Here is a 24,548-nt window from a genome sequence, read left to right on the forward strand (position 1 = left end):
GGGTTGACAGAGTGTGGCCCTGCTGATAGTTTTCTGCAGCAGGGGCGGAGTATTTCACTAAGTCAACGAGTGTGTTGACTTGGTCCGGGACGAATTGTAAGCCTGTCTGTTGGATCTTAAGCCAGACCTTAATGTTGAACCCCAGCTGGCTCCCTCACTGCGGAGGCTCCTAATATTTTCAAACCTCAGTCTCGAACATGTGCATCACACCTTAGTGTTCTTGACACTTTCACACGCATCTCCTGAGTCTCTGAACAGCCTGGGGGAGGGGCAGGAATTGTTATAGGTAAGGGAGTCAGAGGCCAAAGGGAGCACAAGTAAACAGTGGCCATCCGATTTCACTGGTTCCATGCACACAAAGCCCCAAGCCCACCCTATTGAAGCTTCATTGATTTTTAAGCAAACCTTGTCTTCTTCCCTAGGAAGTCTGTTGTTTTAATATTTTCTAATGACTAGCATCTAATGAAATACATGCATTTACACCGAGATACCGTCCAGGCACTCCGGGTTGAGTGGCAGCCTTTACTGAATAGCAATTCACATTTAAACAGATGAATTCAAATGCTGTTTGACTTCCCTGTGGTTCAGTATGGTAGGCAGGGAGTGGTCAGGGCTTTTTGGAACATCAGTGCAGTTCCCATGGTGCATGGCTAGGTGGCGCTGCCCAACAGGACTCTGTGATGAAGGCCAAGTTCAGAATTTGTGCCATTTGAGCCCTTGAAATGTGGCCAGTGCGTCTGAGGCTCTGAGCATCCAACTGTATATAATTTTAATTAATTTAAACTTGAATTTAGACAGCCACATGATGGTGCATTGGACGGCTCTGGCTAAGGTGTGGCTGTCACAAATCAAATTGACTTTCCATCCCTCCTTCCTTCCCTCCCCACCCCCTTCCACTTCCTGGGTGCTCTGCCTGCTCAGCCTCTCTCCCACCCGAGCTCTGTGAGGCCTGGACAAAACAAGAGTGTGAAGTGGACTAAGGTAGTGCCCGAAGAGCCAAGGGAAGAGCAATTGCTGCGTGAAAAGTGAATTTGAGGATGGGGACTGGGTGGCCCCCAGGGAAGGCTTTGGCACCAGGTTCCCTCAGGAGGGACCCTCCCTCAATTTGCCCTCATTTCCTTCGGGCACGGGAAGGCCGTTAACTGATGGGCACTTGGGCTGTGGAACTAAGCAGGTATTTACGGGCAGCAATAAGTACAGCCATGGAAGATACTGCCAAGAATTGAAGCACAGCGAAGGGAGGAAGTTGGCCCACGACCCCGAGCTGTAGCAGACCAGATGGTCGTACTATGACTGCAAAACATAGCCTGGCCTGTAGTGTGGCCAAACCAGGGACGACAGGCCCCAGACGGTGGCCAGCATCACTGAAATGTTTCTTTTTCCCTCTTCCGACCTGACAGGCAGCATCGATGCAGCAGGCACTGCGTTGCCCACCTGGGCCATAGTCCTACTTGCAGTGTCGCTCTCATTGCTTTTCGTCCTGATCGTTGTTCTGGTTGTAATATTCTGCTGCTACTGTGTCTCCAGGAAACAGGAAAAAGGTAATTTTTTTTTGTTCCTATAGATTTGTATGTATTTTTAACTGTTGGTACAAGCAGCTGAAGTTCATGAGCTCATCAGCTCTTTCCAAAAGTACACTGGCTTCCGGGGTCCCCAAAGGGAAATGTGTGAAAGTCTCAGAGGGACACGAACTTTCTTAAGGAAGAGAGCCATTCCTTTGGGGCCTGATGTGGCCCCCCTCCCCACCACACCCCCAGGAGGACAGGTCTTCAAGCTTTTGAGAAGGTGATGAGGTGGCACCTTTAGCATCAAACACACTGACTGTGTGATTTTTTGTGCTTATTTGCAAGGATATAAGGCTATTGTGAACTGTCATTTAGGTTTTTTCTGGAATAATACCTACCTATCCAAACACATCATAAGATTATTTCCTATTTTGTAGAATTCCAAATCTCCCTTTGTAAGTGAATGTTGATGTAGTGGTAGAAAGAAAAAAGAAGGCCTCCTGTTAACAGAAACGGTACAAATAAAATTAATAAAAATGATTACACATTTCTTCTGAATGAGGTCTTCTGAGATCCTTCAAGCTCTGTGAAGGCAGTGGCCTGGTTTGGGGGTCTGGCTCCACACTAGGGTGGGCTTGTTGTAGAGTTTAGCTGTTTGTGATGTCAGAAACCATAGCTTCTTTGGTGTGTGGATGGCACAGGACTTTCCAAGTGCTGAAGGGTATGTCCATCCTTATGTTCGTCTCGTAAAACCTTCAACTAAAATTACTCTATTTTATATACTCTATAATACTCTATTTTATAATACTCTATTTGAGTATTTTCTACAATCAAGTTCTTTACCTCGAAAGTTGGAGCTTTGGTGTTGGTTTACTTACATCTTTACTTTTATCAACACTAACTGTCGTTGGATGAGCTCTTTGAGTGTGCGTGCCAGGCACCGGGTTAAGTAAACGTTTTACATAAAATATTATCTCGCAGTGAAACATTCCATGCCAAGAGCATGGTGTAGCCTCAGCTCTCGCGTGGAGTTGGTTTGTGACTGGGGCGCTGACTCTGTGATATAACTTTGTTCCCTAGGAAACAGAAAAGGAAAGGCTGTGAACCCCTGGCCCAGGTTTGATGGGGCTTTGCTTTCAGCTGGGGTTACCCTCTACCCACAGACGGATTACTCAAGTAGGATAGACTGCAGTTTAAGTGGAAACTTTTGGATAACTTACATTTTAGTTCGAAGTGACTGGGATTATTCAGTGCTGTCGGATGACTGTTTTCCGCACTGGCTGTTGTGGCAGAGTTGGAGAACATTCTGGTTGCTTGGCTTCTGCTTCTCACAGGCTTTTGTCTGTTCCACACGAGCCTGGTAAGAAGGCTGGTGGTGCTGGGGCCCCCGTAGGGTGTGCAGAAGCGTGATTCTCTGATTCCTAGCTTCCTCATTTACAAATTAGGAGTAAGTATATCCTGTAGGTTGGGTGTGAGAATTCCATAAACTAATATACTAAGTGCTTCTGTGATCCACCCTAGAACTTATCTTTTATTTAACTTTGAGATTAAAAGCCCACATAAGACTGAGCTGTTCTGTGACAGGATCGGACGAGAGCCTGGGAGAGCCTCCTTCCAAGGCCCGCCCCCACCGGGTGTCACTCACAGTGGACACGCACTTCACCCTGACATGATGTAAAGGAGCCAATCAAGTCCTGGATTTCCCCATGGCAATCATTTCCATGCTTACAAATATTATACATCGAGTTTCCTTCAAAAGTACCCCTGACATTCTGCTTTGCTGGTGCCTGGAGAATTCTCAGTGTGCTGACTGGTTATCTGGGGACAAGGGAGGGTGGTGAGGACCCCACCCAGCGACACTCCCTTTGTACCTGAGGGAGACCAGTCAACCTCTCACCTTCAAATGAGATCCCTCCTGAGGTTCAGTTTGGGGTGTGAACCAGCGGACGTTATTAGAACTGAAAATAGGTGAGAGCATTATCTTTCAAAAGAAAAGGAAAATGAGTGCTTTTTAGATCTCGTGAAACGCCGTGACTAGAAGGCCTACAGGGCAGCTGGGCTGCAAAGAACACACTGGCTTCGGGGACGGACAGAAGGGACTGCTGTCTATTTCTGTTCCTCCCCATGGTCAAGGTCTCTATTCTGGCCCCCCCCCCCAAGAGCCCACTGAGTGGAAACAATAGCAATTTGATGACAGCCTCGGGGGGGAGGGTGGACACAAAGGTATGAATTCATACCTTTCATACACAGTCATTGAACAAGTATCTTAGAATTCCAGAAATACGGTGCTTGAGCCGTATAATTCCTTATCTGTTAAAAATATAGTAATGTTAATATAGCAGTGTCTCGTCTAGCCTGTTAAAAACACGATCACAGTAACCCCTACCTCTGGGCTGTTGTAACGATTGAATGAGGTCGTACCGCCCGCAGCGCTGGCTGGCGTGGTGCGGCCCACCGCGAGTACTGAGTGATTGACCGCAGACGCAGGAAGCAGAGCGCCCCTTCAGGGCGAATGGTGTCTCTACAATCTCGCTGGTCACATTCAGGATTCTCTAAGTCCTTCTTAGGGACCTACCATATTTCAGGGACTTAGGGGTGATTTACATTTATAATAGTAAATAACAAATTCTACTTTCCGTATGCTTAGAAGTCATTTGATAATTCTGTGTGGGGGAACTTAATACCTACGGGGTCACCAATACACAGTAATTTATTAAAATCGGGGAGATGTATAAAAATGGATGAGATTTTATTTTCAGAATAAATGTCCTGATTTTGCTGATGTAATTTTTTTTTTGCAGAATCCAGTTATCAAAGTGAAATAAGGTAAGTTTAAGTCACATCTATTTTCTGAAAACACAAACAAATGCAAAACAAGCAGACACCACCACCAACTCCACACACATACACACACCCCGTGTAACTGAAGGGTTTTAGGGTTATGTTACTCAAAACGAAGTACAGAAAGGGGACAGCTCCGAAAGACACCTGTGCCATCCCAAACTCACACGGCTTGTTACATGCGGAACATACCAGGCGGGCCGTTACTGTCCACGTTTGATGGCTCCCAGCTCACTGCGGAAAAGTGAGCGTTTCTGCTTGTGCCTGGCATTTGCAGCTCTGTCCACAAGAGGACACTATGCACCATGACTATTGTCCCTCCTGCTTTGAGTCAAGGCTGGGGATCGAGGACTGGTTCAAGGATGTTTGAGAACCAGGCAGAGGTCCTGCTGGAGTTCCCGGGGCGGTGGAAAATGGTGAGACTAGGGGGATGGGGGAAGAAGGCACAGGAAACTGACCAGGCACAGGAGCCAGGGAGTGGGGAGGGACCAAAACTGTCTAGAAGTAGCTGCAAGCACTTTTAAGTAACCGTTGAGGACTTTATAAGAATACAATAACCAGTGCGTGTCTGCAATATTTACATAATTACAAATGTACTGAGGACAGGGGTTTTTAGACAGCCGTGGATTTGTGGGGGTGTTATAACAAAACCACTTCTAGTTGTCAGTAGTTTATTACATATGTTTTGAAATGCTGTGATTGTCAAATAGCTTTAGGCTGCACATGGTGAATGAAGATGGGTAATCGAGTGTAATAGAATTTACCCCTTTGCTCTCGGACCCCATGCCCTCCTTGGGGAGAGCGCGTTGTGAGAGAGGCAGCTGCCCCTTCTCTGAGGGCACCACAAAATAGCAACCTGAAAATACACCTCCTTTGGGGCTGGACTTAGGGCAAGAGGACAGGAAGGGAAAGTGAGCCGGATCGTTAATCTGGCATTTCTCTACACGGCTGTCCCTAGCAGGATGGCAGCCTGGATTCTTCAGCTCACCATTGCAGACCGTGCAGCATCTGTCATTTCTAGTTGCTGTGGTCTTAGGAGACTTCAGTTATAACACAGTGATTGACAGCTAGGCAGGACAGCGGGAGGAGAATCAGTAACGAATATAACAACGGTAGCGATGTTAATAGCTTGTATGTTCTGAGTGCCTGACACATGTGCCAGGCACTGTTCTACACTGGGTGGGTGGAGATGTTGCATCACACCGAGTTCTCACTGTGGTTTTATGAGGCTGTTTTTCCTTTTTGTGGATGAGGAGACTGTGGGGTAGGTACAGAGAGGTTAAGTGTTGTGCCAGGTGTCCCGCTTCCAGAGAGTGGACGGGTCAGGATGTGAGCTGGGCTGTTCTGCCTGGGGCTGGGGCCCTGGTCCATGGTGCTATGTCAGCTGCTAGCAGCCATCAGAGAAAAAAAACCCCATAGTTTTCGATAGAATCAATGCATGTTTATTCTATAAAAAATAGAAAACAAAGGTAGGTAATGATTTTAAAGGTAGGTAGGAAATGATTTTAAAGTTGCCCATATCTCTTGTCCAGAAGAAATTACTGTTATATAAGTGTGTATATTCTTACACGGGTGAGTTCGCATAGATACACATAGATGTTTTGTGAGGTTTGGATTATAACAAATGTTATCTTATAGTTTACTCTTCTCACTTGACATTATTCTGAGGATGATTTCTGCTAACACATCCTTCCCTATGACATTTGTGTTTCTTTCACTTAACAAAGTATCTGATTGAAATATACCCCAAGTACAGAAAAGTGCACAAATTGTGGGTGTGTAGCTGGATTGCTGGGTGTGTTCATGAAGCCTGGGCCTGGAATGCCACACGCAAAACAGGAGCACTCCCAGGTCCCCAAACGACACCCCCCAGGCCCCACCCCATCACTGCCTTCCTACCTCAAAGTTCTTCTGACACCCACCCCCACATCTCCAGAGTGTGGACTCAGAAACTTCATATGAGTGAGATCATATTGCGTGTCCTCGTTCGTGTGGGTCTTCCTGCGCTTCCCACTGAGAGACGACCCATCCTGCCGACGACAGATGGAGATCGTTTATCATTATATCATCCTACCTTCGGGCAGACGGGCAGTTTACTTTTCCATCTTATTTAAGTGGGCACTTGGGTAGTTTTCAGATGAATGAATGAATCTGGCCACACCGAGTTTCTAACGCCTTTGGTGACGTGTGCACCGCGTGTTCTGTCGGGCTTGCAGCGGCGCGTGGAAGCTGCGTTGTCGGGTGGGCACTGTTCAGCTTTAGCCGATCCTGCCACACGGTTTTCTGAAGTAGACGTAGCAGCTCCTCTTCCAGCAGCGGTGCATGGGCGTTCTCACCTACTGCAGAGATGCGCTTATTCTGCTAGTCCCCTACGGTGGGGCACCGAGGTTGTTTGCAGTTTTTGCTACTGTGACTAGCTCATGAATGATCATTCCTTCAAGTAAATCTTTGCACGTATCTTAGATTATTTCCCTGTAATAAATTCTTAGTGGCCAAGCATGAATATTTAAAAATGTTTGGCTACCCATTGCCACACTTCCTGTCCCTGGGAAGCTGCAGTGAGTTTTGCTTTACTTTAGAGGTCGCCTACTTTTTCTAGAAAGAGTCAGAGAGTGAATATTTTTGGTGTTGTGGGCCACATGCTCTCTGTCACAGCTACTCAGCTCTGCTGTTGTGCCATGAAAGCAGCCATAGACAACATGGAAGCAGACAGGTGTGGCTGTGTCTCAATAAAACTTTATTTATAAAAACAGGTGGTGGGCCAGATTTGGCCTGAGGGTTGTAGCTTGCCAGCACTGCTTTATTTGGTCACTGGTTTCAGAGAGGTGAGTACTGACTTGGGAGTGGAGTCCACAGACCTCTGATGCTAACGCTTGATCTCTCCCCGTCCCAGGAGTGTGTGAGCATGCAGGCCATCTGCCAGCCTCGTGGGTGGCTGGGAGTGTCCGTCCAGAGCCTCACACCCCTCAGAGCCAGCGGCTGGGCGGTGGCTCGCAGTCAGTTCAACGTGTGAGAATGTTCTGGGTGGAGCAGCGTGAACGAAAGATCCATCACCATTAACACTTGGTTTTTAAAAAATGGTCTAATTCTAGGAAACCTCCAAATGTGAAGACAAACATGGAAACTCTTGAGCCAAAGTTAAGAAGCGGAAACGAAAACTATGGATACAGTTTGGACGAGCAGGGGACCAAACGTGAGTGGATGGGTGGGCCGGAGAAAGACCTGGGAATGCTGGGAGGGGTTGAGGGGGGCTCACCCAAACCCCAGCTCGTCCACGAGGCGGGTGGTTTAGCTGGGCTGGTTTCTCTTTTCTGGGTGATTTTTAGGAGGAGAAATTCCAGAACTGGGAATGTTCTAGGATTAGACCAACAGCAAAATAATCCACCTAGTTTGTCTAACATGTAAAAATAAAGTGATGTGGAAACTTAAGTGTTTTTATAAATAAAATTTTTCCATGCGTTCTCTTTCTTTAAAGCCTTCTACCTTAAAGTTTGCGAGGAGGCATTTTAGTACACGGAGGGCACCTGCCCCGGAACCTCAGTGTGGTCCGAGCGGAACGGGAACTCGTCGAGACACCTGTTCCAGTTCACCTTCACAGGCGTGGGGGAATGTTGACAGACGCAACCCAGTTTTGAAGAGACTTTTTGTGGCTTCTCAGTGTCCTACATTGAGAGGGTACATCCTCCTGGGAGCACTTCTCAGAAGGCACAGTCCCTAGGAAGAGGCAGGGGTAGGATTAGAACCGAGGTCCTTGTTTAAGGCAGAAAAATTGCTCCTTAGAGGGGTAGGGGAGGGAGACCTGGTCCTAATAAGTTGTGTCGCAAAACACATTCCACAGAAGGATTTTTAGTTCATCGATTCTCGTTGAGAGGCCTGAAAACCACTTATTTTTTTGGACTAAAATTAGAACAATGCTCAGCGGCCCATTCTTTTCCCTTTGCCATGGCTGCCTCCCCGGACAGTCCAGACTGCCAGCTGCGCATGTGCAAGACTTCCACAAAGCGTGGGCTGTTTCCTTTGTTAATCCGACCTCAGCTTCTTGCAAAATTTCCCGTGTCCATTCATATTTGGAGCCATTGATCAAGTAGCTTGACCAGGATCACGGCCCGAACCAAACCTCGCTGCTTCTTTTTTGCCCGTCCGCCCTGTGTTGGTTTATTTTCCTTGGCCAGCAGTGAAAACCGCGGATTCATCTTGTCTCTGGGTGAGACGAGCATGTTGAGGAAAGAACTGATTTCGAGTCTGGTTACCATACTTACATTTCATTAGAAAACCGATGTTCTCAAAGTACGTAACCTCGAGGCAACTTTAAAAACAGTCTGTTTGTGGTTAAGGGTTACTCTAGGCCGGGGGCGCTCTGGTAAAACCAACGCACCTCTTTACTTACCAGAATCGTTAGGCCATGTGGCCTGGCTTCCTCACGTGTGACTCCAGGTCATTCTTCTGTTGCAGAGACTGCCTCTCTCCCCCCGAAGCCCCGCGACACCAGTGTTCCCGAATGGCAGAGCAGCGGGCAAGCTCAGCAGGTGATGTAGACCCGTTCACCCCTTTTGGACTTTTTTTTTTTGCGCCATTGAAAAACCCTTGCCTTGTGGTTGTAGGCGAATGATGGGAGAATGTGGCCCTGGTTCGCCTCTAGGTCAGCTGATCACACTGGAGGGAACTGGGCCAGGACATCTCTTGTCCTTTGCAGTGAGTTTGGGGGGAAAGACCAGAAGTTTTAATTGGGGCTTGTAGATCTTGGGGTGTCTGCACAGGGGTGTTGGGTGTTCAGTGGGGTGCATGAGCCTGGGGTTCCTGGGAGGGCCCAGGTGTAGATGCTGCTGGCTGTTGGGCAGATCCTGATGGGTGGCGTCCTTCTAAAGGAAGTCCCCTTAAAGAAAAGGGTCAGGACCCATGAGTCCCTAGTATGTTAATTTTGTGACAGAGTCCGCATGGTTTTCACACATTAATGAATTAAGTTTATATGCAGAAAATAGGATTCTTTTTATCCACAATCACATTAGGCAAAATATATGTCACCAGCACCATTTTCTGACCTGTAGAAAAGCAGCTTTAACCGAGAAGTACATTTTTATTGCACCGTCCTGGAACTGGGTTCCTGCCAGCGCGCTGGCTCAGGCCCCTGGCTCTGTTCTGCAGGGGAGGCACCGGTAGCCTGTGGTCCTACCGCATAGACAGGGCCTTCGCAGCCCCCACCTGAGCGTTCACCTGAGCTCCCAGGCAGCTCCAGGTGTATGAGTCCTCTCTGCTGTTGGGATTCAGCTCAATCCATACATCTTCCCTGTGACGTGGTCCTCGCCTTGGGGGAAGGGGTGCTTTGACAGGTGTTCAGCCGTGTTCCAGGAGGGCCTCAGGGATGCTATTGGTGGCAGCCAAGGTAGCCAGGCGGGAAGACATACGAGGGCTCTGTGGCATGAAAGAGGATGGACCTACGTGACAGATTGTGAGTTCAAGCTGCTTTCTCAAGCTGGGTGTCAGGAGAGTGCCGAGCTAAAGGTCTTCCCATCTACGCCGCTGTCTTTTGATGCATCGAGTCTGGTGCTGGGAGGGATAATTGCAGAGATGCAACAGGTTCCCTTTCAAAGGGCCGGCCCCTTGACTAACAGGTGGCTGGGAAAGGGACTCCCTGCCAGGCAGGCTGTGATGAATGTCGCCTGTCAACCCCATGCCTGGACCTGAGTGGGGGCAATTGTGGGGTGATGAAGGGTCTCTCTCCCATCCAGCACCATTGTGACTTTGAGGTTTTTCTGTGGTGACCTTTCCCTGTCTTTCTGGTAGACAAGTCAATGTGCTCAGGCCTGGCTGGGGTGGGGGATGGGGCAGGCGGTTGGGGGGGGAGATTCAGAAGAGGGTCCTGTCAGATTCGCTTTGAAGTATAGATGAGGAAAAAGGGGAACTCTAGATGCATTTGGAAACAGGACTGGAGAATGACGTTTCTGGGCTGAGCGGATGCTGCTTCAGCTTCAAGTGTTGTTTGGAAGATACGCAGGGAGAGAAATTTAAGAAGTTTCTGCTACTTAAACATGGAACCAGCTAAATAATCTATTGGTGGAAAAAGAACAGTGGCCATCCTCCTGGGCCCAGAGGGCTTGAGATACACACACCTGAGCTTTGTGAAGTGTTTGTAAGGCCCCCAGGGAGCCTTGCATCTTGGCCGGGAGCTCCAGGTCCCTAAGGAACAGATGGCATGCAGGGCAGGGGAACTGATTTTGCCTGGGCTAGAAACTTTCAGAGGGGTTTTAGCCAGCAGGATTTTTCTGCTTAGCGTGGGGTCCTTAGGACAAGCAGTTCTGAAAAGGTCCATCTTTGATCCCCAACCAAAGGGTGCCTTTGAGGGATGGGCCCAGGCACTGTGTGCAGGTGCCCATTTGGAGAACTTGGACTTGAGCTGGTTTTCCTGAAGCACTTACAGGAAAGGGCCAGGCCTAGCCTAGGAGCATGGTGGCTCCCTTCTTGGCCCAAAGACTACACAGTCCTGCATGCAATCAACTGGCTTTTGCGGCTTTTAGGAGGCTCAGGTACTTGGTCCCCACCTGTGGACCCCCCTGGCTTGGTAGAGTTGGGCAGGCGGCCAGAGCACCTGTGTGTTAGACAGGCAGCTAGGTTTAAGAGTCATTGGCTACGTTATAGCAAGATGGAGGTTATATATAGCAAGATTGCTACGTTATAGCAAGGGGGTTGCTGGGATGGAGGGTGGGCCGCTGCCGAAGATTAGCTTGTCTAGCTCGTAATTTCACACCACCCAGTAATCACCATTTGCTCAGCCCCCAGGCATGCATGATGCTTGTGCTAACTACATGGGGGAGGGGCTGGGGTAGACCCCTCCCAGGGTGGACTGTGCCATACTCTTGCTGGAATTGTGTAGACTCCTCTATAAGTAGAGGAGGGGACAGACACTGAGCCCTGTGGGATGTGACCACAGCCAGCTCAGGGCTGAGCATGGCGCTCTGAGGGGCAGGCAGTGTTTCTGGGTTACTGTCCCCCTTGCCTTGAACACCACACCTTCCTGTCCTATCCAGTGTTCCACACACCTGTGTCCACGCACCTGAGCCTCTACGGCCGCGTCCTCATCACGTGTCACTGGGCACGATATTCACTTCATTCTCCACTGAACAGTTACTGAAACAGGAGACTGGGATTTTAATGCCCCTGGAAGGGGAGAAAGCGCATTTGCCACCGCACCGGCTTCCCGTCGCTCTTGCTCCTTTGACATCCTTTCCGTGAGGGCCCAGAGCACCATAGGTGCATGCTGCCACGGGGAAGATAGAGAAGGGATTGATTTCGAGGGGAACCTCTTCTCTTTGGATCCCTAGTTATCTCTTGATGCTTTCAGTGCTGACAGTCCCTAGAAGACTGAAAAATGTCCCTGGGGCAGTGTCACGGGGACAGCATCTGCAGAGCTGGAGATTTGACTGCGGAAGGCAGCCACCGTGCTCTGAAGCTACAGGGTCAGTGGCTGGCGTAGGTCAGGTCTGTGGGGTGACGCTGGGCTGCGCACCATGGGACTCTTCCTGCTGGCTGCGTGGAGGCCCCTCCTTTGCTCACCCCACCTCTCAGCCCACTCGCTGGCTGGGGTCTCCTGTGGCTGTGGCATTGCTTATCAGAGGCTGAGAGAGAGCAGTCCTGGCTCCTGCCTCCAAGTGGTGGGAGTGGGGATGTGTTTCCTGTGCCTGGATCCTGAATAATGGTCCCTGCACCTGGAAGTGCACCTCACACCCACAGACGCACTCACCTGGGTGCCCTGCTGGTTTGTCCGTGGGTCTCAGTGCAGGGACGCTCTGTGGCTGCTGGTTCAGATCAAACTCCTGAGCCTCTTTCCAGCTTTCTGGGTCCGACTCTGGGAAGTCAGGCCAGCAAATGGGTATTTTTACCACCCGCCCTGTGGGTGAGTTGCTTGGAGGAAAATATTTGGTGGCTCAGTATGAAAATGTACGTATAGCCACAGTGTTATAACTGTGGATTTGTTTCTAGGGAAAAACCATTTTGTAGATCTGGGGTTTTCTTAGAACTGTGTGTTTGGAATGACTGGGATTTCAGGAGCCCGCCGCCCTGAACTTGTCGCCAAGCGCAGGGAAGAATTTGCAATGCTTGTGGGGGAGCTGGGATGGGTGTGAGGTGGAAAGTCTTGGCAGAGTCCAGGGAGCTGGGGAACCCTTTTTAAAGCCCCCAGATTTGGGGTGGGTCCAAAGGCACACTGCATTCAGTGTGAGCGAAAGAAACAGGGTTTTAGGCTGCAGAGACCCCAGACCAGGCATTACATGGTAGGAAGCTTTGGAAGGGGGGGGGAAGAGAGAGACCGATTTTCAAAGCTGACACATACCAGAACATGACACTTTTCTACCGTGATCATTTCTGCACCGAATCTGCAGCTCTAACACCCACATTATTTTCCAGATAAGAGTTTCTGTTGGTGAAGTACAGTTGACTCAGGTGTAACCCCCCATAAAGCACATTAGGGCAAAACCGATGGGTACAACTAGAAATTCTTACCAAAAATCACAGTTGATGAGAAAGGCAAGTGCCTTTTATTTTTATCTGAAGCCATGGGGTTTGGAAATGTTTTGCATCTTGATGAATATTTAAAACAAACAATCCTTGCCACACCCCTCCCCACCTTCTTTCCAGGCCTCTGTTCATAGCGGGTCCAGTTTCTGGTTGTTTTAGGCAGCTCTGTGTCTGTCAGTTTGGGGGGACGATCACATGGAACAACTTGGAACCTGGATCAGGTCTGCCCTGTTTGTCACTCCCCTATCGAGATCGACGTAAATAAAGGCTCGATAAATTCAGCAAACAGCCACGCACTTGTACAACCGGCAGTGGAAACGAAGGGCAGGCAGCGAGGGTAGGACTCGAGGCGTGGTCCGAGCGGAAGCACGACTCCACAGCATGTGCCCGAGGGAGCCCCGTCAGCTCCCCAGGTCTGTGCGATGGGGAGTCAATAAATGGAGACCAGGAGCCGGAGTGGGCCTGTCCTTGAGACTCACTGCCATCCCACTGCCGTGTGAATCATTTATGGTGGCCAGCTGCATTATTTAAGATGTTAAGTGCAGCCACACTGCCCTGGAATCTGAGCTGGCGTTCTCGGGACTGGCAGGAAAGCGTGTCGCATGTCTTTGAATGGACAGTACTCCGAGACAGGCCGTGGCACCTCTGGAAGAGTAAGTGGGTTGTGTGGGATGTTGGTTCAGAACGACAATGGCCAAGACCTGCCTTCCTGACAGGAGCCTGCTGCGTGATCCACGTGGAGTGAGTCCTTCGATTTTACCCTTCTCCTTCAGAAGATGTGTGTTGCTAAGGTTAGAAAGAGTTTCTATTTTCATTCAAAGGCTGGAATTTCCGTTGGAAAATTGAAAGACAAAACAGTGCATCTTTGCAGCAATTTGCTTTCATCTAAACAAATACTGATTCTTGGAGTTGGATGGCTCTTTAGGGCTTGACCTTGGGCGGTTTCATAGTGTGTGTTATCGAGAATACTCAGGTAAAGGAAGGGCATGTGTTAGCATTTGTGTTCCTCTCCCTCATTTCATCTTACCTGATGAGCAGCGCTTTCCCCTTAAGTGTGCCGTGTATAGCGACCTCCACCGATTTACTCAAACCTTTTCCCTTTGTTCCCAGGGTCCCGACCACCGCCAGCTGGGCCCAACAAGTCACCCGCAGGTTACCTTGTACATGGCCAGCCCTAAACAGGTCAGAAACGTGACTTTAGTATAGTGAAGGAATTGCACGTGGCCCATGACTTGGTCACACAAGGTTGGAGCTGCTCTCTGTTGTCCTGAGGCCCCAGCTCTGCCAGCATTACCTGGAAGAAGCGACGCTGGAATCCTCGAATAGGATATTTCACGGCGAGAGAAGGAATTGCTTTTCCCAACTTCCAAAGTAGAATTCAACTTCAATGTGTTTCAAGATTCCATCAAGTTACTAAGTAAGAGCTACAAATTGATCACAACACTGGTCTCATCACTGCACACTCCTGTTGGCTGGTCTAAGAGACAGTAGCTAAGTCTGTACCCTACCATGACTCTAAATGTGTTCCCATGACCCGGCATCACATGAAGATTATATTTATGTATGTGTAATATGTGGGCATTATTGCATATTGTCAGTGAAAAAAGAAGACAAAAATTAAGATGTCAGATATCTGAAGTTGCCTGGAAACTCAGAACTCATAGGTTAAAAATAAGATGAAATTCTACAACTGCTGCACACCTGGAGAAGTATCTCATTATTGGGCATTTCCATGAAGACGCTCATTTTTATGGTCCGCTTGTCAGGCTGCTCTTGTGTCCTCAGACGACTTACTTGTGGATTATTCTCTGTAGAGGGTAGAGCTCACGTACCAAAATGCCAGGATGAACCTGGAAATGAGGAATGTCTTCTTTAATAAACAAAAGAGAAAACACAAAAAGCTTGTATTGCTTCTCTTAACTCTTTGCTTTTTATGTTCTTTGTTGACAGGATCATAGTGTTGAGGAATCAAGCATTTTCTTTTTTTTAATTGAAAAATGTTTTAAATATGAAATGGTGATTCAGTACTACACTTTTCTCATTGTCTTGCTGTTTTTTTTTAATACTTGTTTTTTGTTTAGGATTCAGTCTGGGTTCATACACTGTATTCAATTCCTGTATCTCTTACGTCTCTTCTATCTTATTCTTCAGTTATTGTTGACATAACAATATTATATTAGTGTCAGGTGTACAGCATGGTGGTTAGACATTTTATACCTTATTAAGTGATCACCCCCATAAGTCTAGTACCCATCTGGTACCACACTTAGCTATTACAATATTACAACATTACGATACATTGTATTTTACATCCTTGTGACTATTTTTGTAACTGGTGATTTCTACTTCTCAATCCCTTTCACCTTTTTCCAACCCCAGGAATCAAGTGTTTTCTGAGGAGCAAACAGGGCGTGTCTGTAAAAATAAAACCACATCTTCGCATTAGTCTCTGACGGCTGTGCACTCGCCTTGTTTAAAGTGAACATAAATGTTGTCACTAAGGATGAAATTGCTGCCTTTTCCAAATATGTCTTTTTTCCACGGAGAGCTCCTCACTGTGTGTGTCACTGTGCGCCCCATGCCTGTGCATTTCACCCTGAGGTGGGGCTGCGACCGGGCCGAGCCCTGCGCTGGCCGGCACTGGTTCCCACAGGCATGCCTCGTGCCCTGCCATGCTTTTGCCAAAGTAGAATTTGACTTTTAAAATTTGTTAAGGTATTTGTGAATTCCTTCCAGTTACTAAGTCAAAGGCACAAATGCATCACGAAAATGTTTCTTATTACTCAACACTCCTGCTTGCTGGTCCATTAAATAGTAGACAAGTCTGTATGCAACCATGACTTATAAAATACTTTTATGACCTTAAATCACATTGGGCCCCTACTATGCATGCCCGCCTGTGAATCAGCAGCTAACTCATGGGGTATTTGCTGGCACATTGGGGTGTGGCAGGCACTTTACCCATTCTGATTGGTTGGCACCCGTGCAATATCTGTTCTGATTGGTTGGTGCCCATACAATGTCTAGTCTGATTAGTCGGTTCCCATACACTATCTTTTGTGATCACCTGGTGTTCCTGCCTCACTGGCTATCAAATAGTTTGAATATCACCATGATTTGGAGGATCATGAAAAAATGTCATCTCTTCTAAGACCGTACCATGAAGTGAGGGCATTGGCTGTCTATTTTCTTTGGAGTAGAACAAAAATGCAAGATTTCAAAAACTCATTACTATTTCACTTTCCTAGGAGCCCATTTTATGGAAAAAAATGCCAATGCACCTGCTTAAGTGAGACTCTTGTTTATGACAATAATTCTTTACTCCCTGGGGGTGCGCTTCTGTCTCCGCTCACCGTCCTTGAATGGGTGCAAGTCAAGGAGAAAGATGCGAAGGTTCGGGAGACCCCTGGGGCAGAGCTGCTCAGTGAGTGGCTCTCACTTTCTTCCCTCAGTAACTCACTCTCCTTCAACCACCACAGAGCTCGGATCCCAAGACGAGGCAAACATCATGTCATTTACGCCTTTTGTAACCTTTCCAGAGTCTGACATTCTGTAGGCGTTCAGGAAGCATCGGTATCAAACAGGTCAATATTGGGAAAGACAGTATATGAAATTATAACAAATATTTGCCATCTGCTGGCTATAAGAATTGTATTTCTGTGGTTATTTTAGGAGCTGTGGGTGGGGTTGCATGTAGACTGTAATTGAACTTCAAGTTCTGAAATCAGGAGTGCAGTGAGGAATGATTTTCATAGAAATGTTTCCAATTTAATATGTGCTTATTGAAGCACTCTCTAAATATTTTTATGTTCATCTGTCTGTGGGAAGTGTTCCTGTGTCACTGATGAAGAGGTTGTATAGTAGCTTATTCCAGGAGTAAGTTTCTTAAAGGATCCCAGCCAGTTTTTAGTTCACCAGAGGTAGATAAGTTCTTTGGACACAGCTCTCAGGAGCTGCCGTGTCCAATCCTGTAGCTGCATGTGGCTTTTTATATTTAACTAACTGAAATGAAATAAAGGGTAAGGTTCATTTCCTCAGCTGCACAAGCCACGTATCAAGTGTTCAGTAGTCACACTGGCTACCAGTTACCATGTTGGACAGTGCAGATTATAGACGTCATGGCTGCAGACAGTTCTGTCAGACCACGATGACTTAGAGCTAGCTACCTGACAATGACCTTGATGTGTCCAGGATGGGCTTTTTTACCCAAACCTGCCATTCACGTTTCCCCTTGGTGTTATGTCGGTGCATTCACCGGTTTCTATGTATGGTGCACACCCCATGGCAGCTTGCAACTGAAAATGCTGTTTTGCTGATGAGGAAAGTTCATCTCTCACTCCTGCAATGTGGAGAGGTGACACGGGTTCAGGGGGACTGGGTGATAGAAGTCAGTCCCTCCAAACGTCATGGGCAAGGGTGGTTCTCAGAAAGGTAGATATGGCCGTCTGCTAATAAATGGCCGATGAGGCTGTTGTTGCTTTAACAAGCATCCCTCAAAGCCCCGTGTCATAAAATCCTAGCCAGGGAGGCCACACCTGACCATCCTTCTAGGGCTCTTGGACCTGGTTACTCTGTCAGATTCCGAGCCTGCCCCACACAGCCAGGAACTTCCATGGGTTACCTAGAAGAGGACTTATGTGGCAATGTCAACACATCGAAGATAATTAAGAGAGCTTCATATGGCCCTGACCTTGGAAAAACCACTAGGGGCATTAAAGTTGGGTTGCCAGCTTCTGGGAGTTTGACGACCTGAAAGGTGAGTGGATGCTGCAGAGCGTGCAGGAGATGCTGTGCCAGTACGTGAAATCTGCCACTGACGTGCTTCTGATGTCCTTGGGGAGCACTCTGTCCTGCATAAAGAGGGAGGAGAGTCTTCTCTGTGCAACAGCCAAGAACAGGAAGACTTCAGGGACAGAGAGATGGGTGAGAGGCAGGACAGTAAGGAGGGTGTAATAGACAGGATAGGGTGGATGGTGGTCCAGCAGGCCTGGGGAGGACTCACGGGCCTGGGGAGCTGTTACCATCCACAGGGCTGATGGGCCGAGGGAAGTAGGTGGCTGAACCTGTAGGGAGAGTGTCCCTGATAGCTGCTGGGCCTTATGTGGAGGGACACAGCCAAGCCATAGAAACCTGGCAGGGAGGGAGTCAGAGGGACGAAGACTCTGGCCTCCCAGTCCACGTCTCACTCTCCTGCTCATCCCGTTCACCAAGCCCACCCAGAGCCAGAGGTCCAGGCTGCCCATGGATGCGTCCACCTGGATGGAGGAGGGTGGTAAATGGATGTGGAGGGGCAGGAAGAAGATACCCAGCCAGGAGGATCTGGCAATATCTAGGAAACAGAAATCAAGGAACTAAGAATGTGTTTTAGAGTCCTGGGAGAGGCGGTTTGCCTTGTGGCAGTCCACTTTTTCCTTTCCTGAGAACGAATCCATTTACCTAGGACACCAGTTGGAGCAAAGAAGTTTGGCTGCACTGAATTTGAATAGGTCACGTGTTCAAGGACACATTAGTGGAACAAAGGGACTGAAGGGTGGACCCCCGAAGATCCCTTCTGGCACTTACCTTTGCAGAGATATTTCCAGCGCATGCTCACACACACCCTGCCTGTCCTCATCTGACAGGGCCCAGCTGTTATGAGGCTGCAGCCGCCACCTGGCAGCACCGGGAGGGAGCTGTGTTCCTCTGCAGATGGTAAATATTTAATTCTCACCCCGCGCAGCCTGTGACTCAGGCCACGGGCTATAGCCTCAGGGTGGGGGTGGGGCTCACTGCCCGAAGTCCTCGAAGTGTGTGCTCCAGCCTCTCCACCTGCCCTGGATGACTCGCAGAGTAGAGGCAGCAGGTTGGGCCCTGAGCCAAGAGCAACCCCACGACTGTCTTCCCTCTTTCGTTGGGGGGTGTCCTGTTATTTCTAAAAATACAACGAGATTCTGACCCTGCAGACTGGTGGAAGGTTTGTGAGAATCATTGGCCAACCGCTGGCTTCGGATTGAGAGGTCCATGCCCTCCTCAGAATCATACCCGGCCAACAAGGCAGAACATTTAGAAGATGCCGGTAAAGTCTGTGGGGGAAACGTTGCACAGAATGTACTGATTACATTTCCTTTCAGAAACCGGAAGAATGTACGATACTTCATAGGGTACCAATTTGGGAACAATTGCTAACATTCTGCTTCAATTTCATGGCTAATAAAGTCTGAGGCAGCTCAAATATTAGCAAATCATCATCTAAATCAAAAACTAGTTTAAAAATTACAATTAACTTTGTAATTAACTTTGTTTTTTTCCCTCACAAAGTGCACATTGGACTGGGTTAGGTGAGATGCAGTCAGCCTGATCGCTGGTATCGTGCTAGCGGGGGAGGGGACGCTTCGTGTGAGCCTCTGTGTCTTCACAGTTGTGGTGTGTGTGTGTGCTTGTGGGTGTGTTGTGTACATGGGTGTGCATTTGCCTGTGTGTATGCGTGTGTGCGCGTGTGTATAAAGAGAAAGGGAGAGACCTTTCTTGCGTATCTATCACAGGGGCCAGCAAACATCGAGTCAAATCTAGCCTGCTGCTTATTCTGTGTGGCCCACAGACTAAGAATGGTTTTTACATTCCTAAGTGGTTGGAAAAAATCAAAAGAAGAATATTTTATGCTGTGACAGTAATAATGGAATTCAGATTTCAGTGTCTGCAAGTGAAGTTTCATAGGAACCCAACCAAGAGTTGTGTTTTGCCTGTGACAACTTTTGTGCCACAATGCAGAGACAAGCCATAGTGACAGGGACAGCATGAGGCACAGAGCCTAAAATATTCACTCCCTGGCCTTTTCTGGAAGAACTGTGCCGACTCTGGTCTCCCGCACACCGGCTGTTTCCTGGAGGGTTGCACACGGTCCTCACTCGTCCCCGTGGTGCTCTTTGGCCTCCATGGTGCCGGTGAGCCTAGTGAAGCCGTGAGCCTAAGGTCACAGAATGACATCCATGTCTTCTGACCCCGGGCTTTTTTGACTTCAGTGCTGGTGCTCCATCTACCCTCTGTGCTGCGTGACACCTCCCCTGGCTCTCCACCACTCTTAGGATAAAATTTAAAATCCTATCGTGGCCCATGAGGCCGGGCTGGGTCTACCGCCAGCCCTCCCTGGCCATGACTACTCTGCACACACTGCATTCCAGCTGCTGCGGTGCAGAAAGCCCCGCAGGGGTCCAGGGTCCCACCCACCACAGGGCCTTTGCATGTGCTTCGAACAATCACCTCTTCTCTCTTCATTTTGATCAACTCAAGCTGATCCTTTGGATGCTCCTTGGTGAAGCTATTTGGATGGTTTTGTACTAGGTCAATGAGCTACGCTTCCCTTTCTGGTTCTGGGGGCAACCTGGCCACAGAGAAATATGCCCATGCTCCCGGGTGCCGATCCTGATCTGCCGGCCACCTTGCTGGGTGGGCTGCCGCTGGGACTACAGCAACTCCAGCTCAGCCAGGACCTGCTCCTGTCCTCTCTGGGTCCTGGGCAGGTGCATGTGCAGCTCTGTGGGGAGAGGAGCCAGCTTCTGCGTGTCCCCTGCACCTTGGGGGTCAGGCAGGCTGGGAAAAAGGCAGGGGTCCCGTTTTTCTCCCCAGGTCCAAGTTTGTGTCACTGCTGACTTGCATTTCATATCCAATTCTTCTTGCTGACACGGTGACTGTAAGTCTGTCCCAGACGCAGAGGAAGCCACTCAATGTGGACTTCTCATCAGAGTCCCTTCCCAGTCCCTGGCTGGTGCCTCTTTTCTGTCCTTTCAGCTTCCCCTTCTGGGCCTTTACTTCCCAGCATCTCCCAGAAACAGACGACATCAAGTTCCCCTAGTGAACTCTTTGTTCCTGTCACTCCGAGCACTCTGCTCCCTGTGGAACCCTAACTCCCTCCCTCCCTCGTGGTTTGTGCCTCGTCTACATTAATACGTCATCATTAACCACGGAATGGCTACTTTCCCATTAGTTTCCATGGAGGGAACAGTCCCCATATCCACCTCATTCCTCCTGTGGCCCTGTGTGTCAGTAAATACTTGTAGGGTAAATGATTTGTCCTGAAGGCAACGAGGGGACATGCATATCGATGTTGCTTCGGCAGTTGGTCACACTGTTTTCAGAATCCAGGCTGGCAAGGCCTGTGGATGAATGTACATCAGTGGCCACTTTCTACTCATTGGCTGCCCTGATGCCGCAGCATCTCAAGCCAAGGGAACAGCACACTCCTGCAGCTGAAAGGGGCTCCTTTAAGGGAACCACCATGATTTTTGGGGTTGGGGGATGGATCATTGTAGAGCTGGAATTTTCCCTTTTGGAGTCTGGAGGCAGAAGAAAGAGCCTAGAGAGCGGCCACTGGGCTTGCTGCCAACTTGCTGTGTGACTTTGGGGTTGTCACCTGACTCCTCTGAGCCATAGCCTTGCTGGTGAGCGGTGTGGCTCTTCCCCCAGTGGGTGCAGGTGGGTGCTTGAATTTCTCAATGATTGACAGGTGCTGGTGACTGTCCTTGGAGGATGGGTTCCTAGGTGTCCTACAGGATTCGGGCAAAGCCTGCAAACTTTCAAATGTTCCACCAGACATTTATGTATGTGATAAACCTTTTTAAAAAATATATTTTATTGATTATGCTATTGCAGTTGTTCCATTTTCCCCCCTTTATTCCCCTCTGCCCTCCACACCCCCTCCCACCCACATTCCCCCACCTTAGTTCATGTCCATGAGTCATACATACAAGTTCTTTGGCTTCTACATTTCCTATACTGTTCTTAACCTCCCCCTGTCTATTTTCTACCTACCATTTATGCTTCTTATTTCCTGTACCTTTTCTCCCATTCTCCCCCCTCCCCTTCCCTGCTGATAACCCTCCATGTGATCTCCATTTCTGTGATTCTATTCCTATTCTCATTGTTTGCTTAGTTCATTTTTTTATTTTATGTTTTTTATTGTTATTCAGTTAAAATTGTCTGCATTTTCTCCCCATCCCTCCACCCCACCCCAGCCAATCCCACCTCCCTCCCCCACCTCTACCCTCCCCCTTGATTTTGTCCTTGTGTCCTTTATAGTAGCTCCTATAAATCCCTCCCCCGCACTATCCCCTCCTCACTCCCCTCTGGCTATTGTTATATTGTTCTTAATTTCAATGTCTCTGGTTATATTTTGTTTGCTTTTTTCTTTTGTTGATTATGTTCCAGTTAAAGGTGAGATCATATGGTATTTGTCCCTAACCGCCTGGCTTATTTCACTTAGCATAATATTCTCCAGTTCCATCCATGCTGTTGCAAAGGGTATAAGCTCCTTCTTTCTCTCATTTTTGTTTTTGTTTTTAAGTTCGGTTGTTGATAGTTGTGAGTTTGTTGTCATTTTACTGTTCATATTTTTTTGTCTTTTTTTTAGATAAGTCCCTTTAACATTTCATATAATGAGGGCTTGTTGATGATGAACTCCTTTAACTTGACCTTATCTGAGAAGCACTTTATCTGCCCTTCCATTCTAAATGATAACTTTGCTGGATAGAGTCATCTTGGATGTAGGTCCTTGCCTTTCACGACTTGGAATACTTCTTTCTAGCCCCTTCTTGCTGCAAGGTTTCTTTTGAGAAATCAACTGGTAGTCTTATGGGAACTCCTTTGTAGGTAACTGTCTCCTTTTCTCCTGCTGCTTTTAAGATTCTCTCCTTATCTTTATTCTTGGGTAATGTAATTATGATGTGCCTTGGTGTACGCTGCCTTGGGTCCAAATTCTTTGGGACTCTCTGAGCTTCCTGGACTTCCTGGAAGTCTATTTCCTGTGCCAGATTGGGAAAGTGGCGTGTTTCAGTTTCTCCTGTGACACGGGGGGTCCACCTGGGGTTAGAGCTGTTGCGTTCCTGGGGGATGTGAATGTGGATGAGTGGCTTTGATTACAGCCTGTCCAGTGGGTCTGGTGGAGTCCTACTGAGCACTGCATCTGCTATCTTGTAAATGACTTCCCTTTTACATCTCTTTTATATCAGCTGTAGGGCATTATGTTGGAGTTTTTTTGCCTTGAAATTTAGGTATAAATGCAAGCCATGTTATTGATGACATTCATTTCAGAATAGCAGAATGGGCAGTGAGAAATACCGGAGTACCTCAGTATTCGTTGTTAATTTGTTCTGGAACTTGCAATGAGTACTGAAATCTGTGAGTACTGACTGATGAAGCATATTCTTGTGTGGGGTGGTGTTGTGACTCATCCAAGTTCTAGCAAGTGCCACGAGTCCCGAGCAAGTGCCGAGTGCTGAAACATTTTTTTCTTTGGTCACAGTGTGACTAGTACAGGGTTTGAAGGGTTCTAAAGTTGAAGAGCACCGAGGTATGACTGTAATTGTTATTCACAATGGGACTGCATTTGAAAGGGCTGGAGCCTTTAGTCTACCTGTCTGCGAGAGTCCTTTGAACTGTCAAATGTCCCTGTGTTTCCCCCATTCCACAGTCACACTTGGCTTCTAAACGAGGTTTGGCAAAGGGAAGAGAGGAAGCCCCAAATTAGCACATTTAGGTATCAACTTCTTCTCTTTCCATCTGTTGGTCCTCTTAACTGGACAGTCACACATTTCTTGAAAATTGTTTGAACAGTGGGGAATGATCAGTGATGTCAGAGAATGGTCAGTGACATCAGAGCGTCATGGTGACTGCAATCTTGTTTGCAAAAGACATTTTTGCTGATGCGGAATTCACATGCAGCAATCTTGCCGTTTAAAACTGGACATGGGACCCGCTTCAGCCAGGGATGTAGAAAGCCAGAAAGAACGACCCATGGACTTTCATGAGAAAAAGCCAGAGAAACCACAGCATTGATAGCTTTTCTTGAACCCACCCGAGTCTGAGAGCTGAGCTCATGGGCAATTGAGCTGCCTGAAAGTGAAGGAAGAGAGACCCTCCCCCAGAAAAGGCAGGGCCGAGTGCTGTGGCAGGGCAGGAAGGGGCCCCCTCCACCATCAAAATGTTTCCAAGTATCAGCTCCTGTTTTAACTCGCTGTCACAAGCCTGGTGTGAGTTAAGCAGAGAGACCCTGGGGAATCACACTCACTCACACACTCTGCACATCAGACCTCTACCCCAGGGCTTTCCAGAAAGGGCAGAGTGGGGCGGGAGAGAGCATAGTTGGTTGTGTAGGCTTGCAGCCATATCAGATTCCACTTCAGGGGCGGGGTGGGCAGAGAGTAGGATGAAAAAGCAGGAAATCTCGCCCAAATGCCCGACCCTACACTCAAAGCAACAGCCTTGAGCTGCTGGGCAGGGTGGGGATGGGGGTGGGGGTGAGAGATTCGTAGCCCCCAAGGGGCAGGTCCCAACCCAGGGTGCTGAGGGAAGGTGAGCCACATGGTGAGTCTAGAAGTGCCCTTGCCCATGTTCAAAGCCATCTGCTCTTCATCTGTCTGTTTACAGAAACTCCTTCTGAAGGGGCTTTTCTGTCATCTTTAAATGCAAGATATTCAAATGCACCTTTCTTAAATAATTTATGATGATATATGTCAGATCTTAACACTGATATCCCATAACTCAAAATCATGGATTTTGTACCCTTAAGCTTATCAATAATAAGATAGTCCTCTGGCTGACTTCTCTCTCTTTTTTCATGTAACAGAAACACACAGAATGAAAATGACCCTAGAATTATAGAAATTCATGGCTAAACCCTAAAATACTTTAACACAGACATTTTCCCAAAGTCTGTTTTTATGT

General features: G+C 48.1%; 1 protein-coding gene across 1 annotated transcript in view; it reads left to right on the forward strand.

The window, feature by feature from the left end:
• The window catches only part of IGSF5 (immunoglobulin superfamily member 5), a 36,485-nt gene extending 21,196 nt beyond the window's left edge, over positions 1-15,289 (forward strand). The window contains exons 5-9 of the mRNA XM_024561773.4: positions 1,401-1,541; positions 4,307-4,331; positions 7,439-7,539; positions 8,799-8,872; positions 13,965-15,289. Of these exons, the coding sequence (XP_024417541.2) occupies positions 1,401-1,541; positions 4,307-4,331; positions 7,439-7,539; positions 8,799-8,872; positions 13,965-14,060 (437 nt within the window). The 3' untranslated portion in view covers positions 14,061-15,289. The remainder of the gene's footprint in view (positions 1-1,400; positions 1,542-4,306; positions 4,332-7,438; positions 7,540-8,798; positions 8,873-13,964) is intronic.
• Positions 15,290-24,548: the final 9,259 nt, after the last annotated feature.

This window comes from Desmodus rotundus, chromosome 2 (genome assembly GCF_022682495.2).
Source record: "Desmodus rotundus isolate HL8 chromosome 2, HLdesRot8A.1, whole genome shotgun sequence".
Taxonomy (NCBI): domain Eukaryota; kingdom Metazoa; phylum Chordata; class Mammalia; order Chiroptera; family Phyllostomidae; genus Desmodus; species Desmodus rotundus.